This window comes from Trichechus manatus, unplaced genomic scaffold, assembly GCF_000243295.1.
Source record: "Trichechus manatus latirostris isolate Lorelei unplaced genomic scaffold, TriManLat1.0 scaffold00244, whole genome shotgun sequence".
In the NCBI taxonomy this organism is placed as follows: domain Eukaryota; kingdom Metazoa; phylum Chordata; class Mammalia; order Sirenia; family Trichechidae; genus Trichechus; species Trichechus manatus.
The window spans coordinates 3,017,091-3,024,190 of record NW_004444180.1 but is presented as its reverse complement, the minus strand read 5'-3'; the positions used below and the strand labels follow the sequence as shown (position 1 = coordinate 3,024,190).

Here is a 7,100-nt window from a genome sequence, read left to right as displayed (position 1 = left end):
GGGCCGGGAGGCAGGGTTCCCAGATTAAGATCTTCAAGAGATCTTTGATGGGCTAGAGATGACCTGATATTTGACAAGAAAATCAACCCTGAACTTTTGTTTTGGTGAAATATATGTAATAAAACATTTACCAATTCAATCATTTTTACGCATGTATTTCCGGGGCTTTAATTACGTTCATCGTGTTGTGGAACCGTCACCGCTCTCCTCCGTTTTCATCGCCCCAACAGAAACTCTGTGCCCCTAAGCAGCCCCCCGACCCCCATCTCCCCTCCCACCCGCCCCCGGCTAACCGTTAGTAAACTATGGTCTCTAGGCATCTGTGTATTCTAGATATTCGCTGTGAGTGAGCTCAGTCAATGTTTGATTTCTGACTTTTGTGGCTGACTTGTTTCCCTCAGTGTCGCGTGTTCAGGGTTCATCCGTGTTGTAGCGTGTGTCAGAGCTTCCTTTCTCTTCAAGGCTGAGTAACATTCCACTGTACAGCTGGACCACAGTGTGTTCACCCGTTTCTCTGGGCATGGGTGCTGAAGGTAGTATCTACCTTCTGGCTCTTGCGAATAGTGCTCTTGTGAACGCTGGTGTGCAGGTTTCTGTTTGCGTCCCTGCTTTCCAGTCTTTTGGGTGTATGCCTAGACTTATCTTTAAAATAGATTTTTTTAATTATATAAAGTAATCTGTGTTCATTGTAGAAAAATTAGAAAATGCTGATAACCAAAGAGAACCATCCCCCATAGCCCTGTCATTAATATCCTGGGACACATCCAGATACTTTGTCTGTGTCCCTTAAAACTTTTCTTCATCGTCAAGCTCAGCTGTGGGCTTTCCATGAGCCTCAGGCCTGAGGCTGAACGTGGCTGTGACTCAGTCACGGAGGGTAGCTTGAGTAGAGTAGGTGCCGCTGGGGTGAATGTCCTGGAATCCTTCTACTTGGACCCTCTCAAGTTGCCCTGCTAACATCATGCACACGGTCTGCAGTTTGGAAATGCTTTCTTCTCCTTCCTTTAGGTCCTATATCTCTTTTGATATCCTGAGAAGAGTGTTGAAGGATTACTTCAAATATGACGTCTTTTATTGCATGAACATCACGGACATCGATGATAAGGTAAGGGGCGTTTTCCAGGTTAAATTCTAAAGACACAGAATTATGATGGAGGGAGACTTGGCTCTTGGATAAATCAGTAAATAGTGTGGGATTCAGCGAGGGTAGGTCTGCACCTGGTCAACATGGTTGGAATCCCCTCATGAGTCAGCGTTTCTTTCTTTCCCAGATCATCAGGCGGGCGCGGCAGAACCACCTATTCGAGAGGTACCGGGAGAAGCAGCCCCAGGCAGCCCAGCTCCTCGAGGACATACGTGCTGCCCTGCAGGTGGTCCTTCCGTGGGCCCCAGACCACCGGCCTCAGAGGCTGACTGGGGGCCCCGTCCCTAGTCTGTCTGCAGTGGGTGTTGGCAAAACACACATAGCTCTGTCGTGGGTCACCAAGATCTTGATAGAGCTGGTCCCGCAACCTGTGAGGAAGCCTCCAGGAAAGACACACATGGCAGGATGTAGAGCAGTTCCTGGATTCCACGCAGCGACTCTAATCTGCCTCACACGTAAATGTGCTTCCTACCACTCCATCTCACCCTCGGCGTCCGGGGCACCGCCAAGTCAGAGATGCAGAAGTGACACCGGGGTTTGGGATTGGCGATGTCATACATATCTTGGAATTATTTGAAGTTGTTGGGTGCCATCGAGTTGATTCTGACTCATGGCAGCACTGTGTGACAGAGTAGAACTGCCCCGGAGGCTTGCCTAGGCTGTAGTCTTTGCGGAAGCAGGTAACCAGAGTCAGTTCTCACCGATTTTAGTATTTTAATTTTGAATGAAGAGTTGTACAAACATTAAATTTTGTAGTACGTAGCAAGATCAGGTAGGATAAGGCATTTCATTGTCTGTCATAAAGTCTGCTGTGCCTGCGGCGGTTTATCTCTGCGAGGAGAACAGGGTACAGTCAGAGCCCTGCACTCTGTCAGGCCCTGGAGGCTGGACACGGAGCCGAGAGCCCTTCCCGCGGGAGGTGGCTGACACCAAGGGCTCACCAGGTGCTGGGCACTCCTCGGGGCTGATTAGATGAACCAGCTGGTTTAACCCCTCAGATAGCCCAGAAGTACTGCTCTTACATTAGAGAAACGGAGGCATGGCGGGTAGGGGAAAGGCCCTGTCCAAAAGCAGCTGCTGGGCTGTGCCTGGGCAGAGCCCTCGCCTACCGCTGCTTGGAGAAAAGAATTCAGATTTCTTCAAAGTCACGGGACTGTGGAAAGAACTCTCATCACCTTTCAGTCGCCTTCATGAACACCAGGTTTCCCTGAGCAGAGTCTAACCTTCGACCTGTCCTTCTCGCTGCAGCCGTTCTCAGCGAAAGTGAAGGAGACAACGGATCCCAATAAAAGGCAGATGCTCGAGAGGACCCAGCGCACCGTGGAGCTGGCCGCCGAGCCGCTTGAGAAGGCCGTGCAGGCCAAGCTCCCCGCAGAAGAGATCAGCAGCTGTGCTGAGGTGGGATTTGAAGTGTGTCCTGGCCAGCCCTTGGGTGTTCACATAGCAGGGGTGCACAGGTGGGATTCTGTGTCTTAACCTGATATAGCCTGGGCCGCACCTCTGGAAGCTGTGCATGACAGGTGGTCCAGTTCCCTGGGGGCCACGTTGGTGCCCCCACCCTGCCCCTCTGCCCCATTTCCTGGTCCTGGTCTGCCTCCTGGGTGCAAAGTCAGGGCCACTGGAGTAAGGTGCACAGTCCCATGCCTGAGCCTTTGTGCTGCCCTGCCCCCACCTCCTGCCCACCCTCCCATTAGACAAGTAGGACATTGCTGTGAAAAGGTTCCAGGATTGTCCAGCAGCTCCCACTGACACATTTTTTTTTTAATCTTTTAAGATTTGTTTTGTTGTTGTTGAGAATCTATACAGCAGAACATAGACCAGTTCAGCAGTTTCTCCCTGTACGGTTCAGTGGCATTGATGATGTTCTCTGAGTTGTGCAACCATTCTCACCCTCCTTCTCTGAGGTATTCTTCCCCGATTAACATAAACTCACTGCTCCCTAAGGTTCCTGTCTAATTTTTCTTATTGCTATTGTCACTTTGATCCCGTATAGATAGTTCTGAAAAGAGCACAGTGCTGAAGGGATGTTTTTTACTTGTTAAGCTAAACCATGATTTGGTTTTAAGAAGACTTGAGGGGATATTTTTGGTTTAAAGTTTAAAGATTATCTCAGGGCAATAGTTTCAGGGCTTCATCCAGCCCCCGTGGCTTCAGAAAGTCTACAGTCCATGAGAATTTGAAATTCTGTTCTGCATTTTTCCTCCTTTTGATCAGGATTCTTCTATAGTATCTCCAATCAAAATGTTCAGTAACGGTAGCTGGGCACCATCCAGTTGTTCTGGTCTCTTGGCAAAGAAGGCAGTTGTTCATGGAGGCAATTGGCCACACATTCCATTCCCTCCTCCTATTCCTGGCTCTCCTTCTTCCTCTGTTGCTCCAGGCAAATAGAGACCAGTTGTGCCTTCGATGGCCACTTGCAAGCTTCTAAGACCCCAGGCGCTACACAACGAACTAGGAGGTAGAACAGAAGCACTAAACACGTTATTAGGCCAATGAACGGGCGTGCACTGCTATTTCTTAACAACAGCCACTGCAGGAAGTTGAGGCAGACTGAAGTTGAATGGAGTGGTGGGGTGTATGGAGCGGGGAGTGCCAGCTGAATTTGGGGCCTCGTGTTCGCCGGCTCTTTTACTTCACCCGAAAATGAGGGCTGTCTCAGCCATCTAGTGCTGCTCTAACAAATACCACAAGTGAGTGGTTTTTAACAACAGAAATTTATTCTCTCACAGTCCAGTAGGTTACAAGTCCAAATTTAGGGCATCAGCTCCAGGAGAAGGCTTTCTCTCTCTGTCGGCTCTGGAGGAAGGTCCTCGTGATGCACCAGTCTTCCCTTGGTCTGGGAGCTTCTCTGCGCAGGAACCTCAGGTCCAAAGGATGCGCTCCGCTCCCAGCACTGCTTCCTTGGTGGTATGAGGTTCCTATGTGTCTCTGCTCGCTTGTCTCTTTTATACTTCAAAAGAGATTGCATTAAGACACTGTCTAATCTTGTCAACCTCATCAGTATAACCTCATCATAGTGATAGAATTTACAACACATTAAGGAAATCACATCAGATTACACAATCATACACGGGGAATCATGACCCAGCCAAGCTGACAGATATTTCTGGGGGACAAATCCATGACAAGGGCCTTGGCTAAAAGGGGTACCCTGACCCTCTTCGTTCTGGGCTCTCCCTGCCAGAGCGGCCACCCCTAATGGCACACCCAGCCTGGGCTCCCTTGTGCTCCCAGTTCACCGTCACCCTGAATGGCACCCAGATGGCCCTTCTCCTTTACGCCAGCGCCGCCTGCTGGTCACCCGCTGGAACCTCACTGGACACCTAGAAGCCTGACAGAATGCATGTAGTGTAGATGTGAGCGCTGAAGGTTCAGGAGACACACCAAGAGCCCACCCCTGGCTTTAGGACCCGAGCGCTGCCAGCACCCAGGCATCACGGGTCCCAGCCCGCTGCCTCCAGGAGCCAGTGGGCAGAGTTCCTGTGTCCTCTGGCGTTTTCCTTCTTAGTGTTCCCTAATGACACGTAATGCCCATGTAGACTGCCTTGAGGACCGGCCATTTCACGCGAGTTGCATCTCTAAGGTGGATCTGCGGGTGGGAGCTGCAGCTCTCGTTTCCTGTCTGTGGGCTCTGTGGACGCTGGGCCCGTCTGTGAGCTGTGTGACAGCAGTCAGGTTTTGTGGTGGCCTGCAGTGCCGCCATGAGCTGTTCTGTGTCTGTCTCTGGGTGCACGCGTGCCAGAGCTCCCAGGAGAGGAACTGCGGGCTGAGGGGATGCGTCTGGGTGCCTGTCGGATCCCCGAGGGCCCCCTCTCCCCCCTGCAAGTCCAGTGACTCGCAGAAGGATGCACGGACTCGGCACATCACTGCACTCAGGGCTGAGGCTTATCCCTGAGACAGGCTGCACGGCCTGTCGGTAGGGAGCCCAGGCAGAGTCTGTAGGAGTTCTGCCCTGGAGGTCACACCCAGCCCACTCTCCCTTTGCATCAAAAATGCAGCCCCATGCGCTGACCTGTCTGACCTGGGAGGCCCCCCGGTGCGCCAGCCATGTCTGCCAGGGGAGGCCCACCCGTGCGCAGGCCACATCTGCCAGGGGAGGCCCCCCGTGCCCCGGCTGCGTCTGCCCGGGGGAGGCCCCTCAGACTCTGCGCCCAGGTTTTCATTGGTGTTGGTCACCTGGCGGGTATCCCAATTCCCGACTCCAGCAGTAAGGGTGTTTGGTGTAAACCACCTTGTGTATGCAGACAGTCCAGGCAGCAGCTTCTCGGGCTGTGGCGTCCCAGCCTCAGCTGCCGGCAGCCTGCCGAGGGCCTTCCTGAAGGTGGCGGCCTCACGCCTGCTGGGTCACTCCAGTGCGCAGTGATAAGATGATGCCAGATTGTTTCCCAGACTATCAGTGCATTTCCAGAATATTATCTGCATTTACGCCAGGGCTCAGGGTTGCCGGGCTGTGTCCTTCACGCCAGGGAGGGTGGAGAGTGGTGATGCTATCTGGACCTGGCGTTTCTCCAAGCTCTAGTGGCGCTGGCTGTGTTCTCACCGGCTCACCTGCCACCAGGCACCTCCCGGGCACGTGCCTTTTGGCCCTATTTTCCCTGGGTTATTTGTTGTTTCCTTAGTGGTCTGTAATTAGTCTGTGTGTCCCAGATATTAATCCTTTGTTAATTAAACATGTTACAAGTAACCAAAAAAAAAAAAAGAACCCATTTGCCTTTGAGTCGATTCTGACTTATAGTGACCCTATAGGACAGAGTAGAATTTCCCCATAGTGTTTCCAAGGAGCAGCTGGTAGATTCCAACTGCCAGCCTTTTGGTTATTAGCTGAGCTCTTAACCACTGCGCCACCAGGGCTCCGTGTTGCAAATACTTTCCCCAATTTGTGCCTTTTCTTTGACTTTCTTCCAGTAAACGAAAACCAAACCAGTTGCTGTGGAGTCAGTTCTGACTCATGGCAACCCCACGTGTGTCAGAGTAGAACGGTGCTGGTTTTTCAGAAGTAGATCACCAGACCTTTCTTCTGAGGCACCTCTGGGTGGACTCAAACCTCCAACCTTTCAGTTAGTAATCGAGCACAAACAATTTGCTCCACCAGGAATGCCTCCTGACGAGCAGAGGGTCCTGGTTTTATTGGAACTAAACACGTCAGGTTTCTCTTTTCTAGTTAGGACTTCTGTATCTTAAGAAGTCTTCCCACCGGGAGACAGAAAGGGATTCTCCTGTATTTCCCTCTGAAGTCTTTAGAGTTTGCCTCTTCACGTGCAAGGCTTCAGTCCCTCTAAGAATCAGTTTCTGGGAACGGTGTGAGTAGGCATCCAGTCCCTTCCTTCCCCAAATACAGAAGCCCCTCCTTCCCCCGGGTGTCTGCGGTGCCATCCCTGCGCTGGGCCAGGTTCCCAGCCCCGCAGGGCGCCCTCGGCTCCACCCTGTCTCCCTGTGCGAGTCCCTTGCTGTCTCGTGACTGGTATCTAGCAGGGCGGGAGGCTCCTGTGGTGGTGTCTTCTGGCCATCTGCAGCCTGTCAGCTTCCACGCGGGACACGGGGAGCGGGGTTTCCTTGGAATTGTTGTCTCCAAGAACCATTTCAGGTGTCCAGCTTTCAGCTTTGGTGATCCTCTCTGTTCTGTCTTTCCTGTTTCGTTCATTTTTGCCCCGTTTGAATTAGCTCATTCCTCCTTCTTTCTTCCTGTTTCTTCTGCTCTTTTTGCCTCACTTCTGAAAACTGGAGCTTAGCTCGTTCTTGGTGGCCGTGTCTCAGGCCACACGTTTCTGAGCGTCATTGCCACTTCTATCAGTTTGGACCACGTTCACTCCTGGACAGTTGGTTATTTCCATTTGGGTTTCTTTTTAACCCCAGAGATTATTCGGTAGTGTGTTTTTAATTCATAAGAGTATGGTGTTCTTCAGATTAGCTTTTCATCGGGCACTTATGACTTAGCTGCACATTGCTCGGCGGCCCA

The 7,100-nt window shown here is 51.7% G+C and overlaps 1 protein-coding gene across 2 annotated transcripts in view; it reads left to right on the top strand.

The window, feature by feature from the left end:
• The window catches only part of CARS1 (cysteinyl-tRNA synthetase 1), a 44,741-nt gene that overhangs the window by 10,399 nt on the left and 27,242 nt on the right, over positions 1-7,100 (top strand). For both annotated transcript variants that reach the window (XM_023724393.1, XM_023724394.1), the window contains 3 exons: positions 1,009-1,105; positions 1,272-1,370; positions 2,393-2,542. In XM_023724393.1, the coding sequence (XP_023580161.1) occupies positions 1,009-1,105; positions 1,272-1,370; positions 2,393-2,542 (346 nt within the window). The remainder of the gene's footprint in view (positions 1-1,008; positions 1,106-1,271; positions 1,371-2,392; positions 2,543-7,100) is intronic.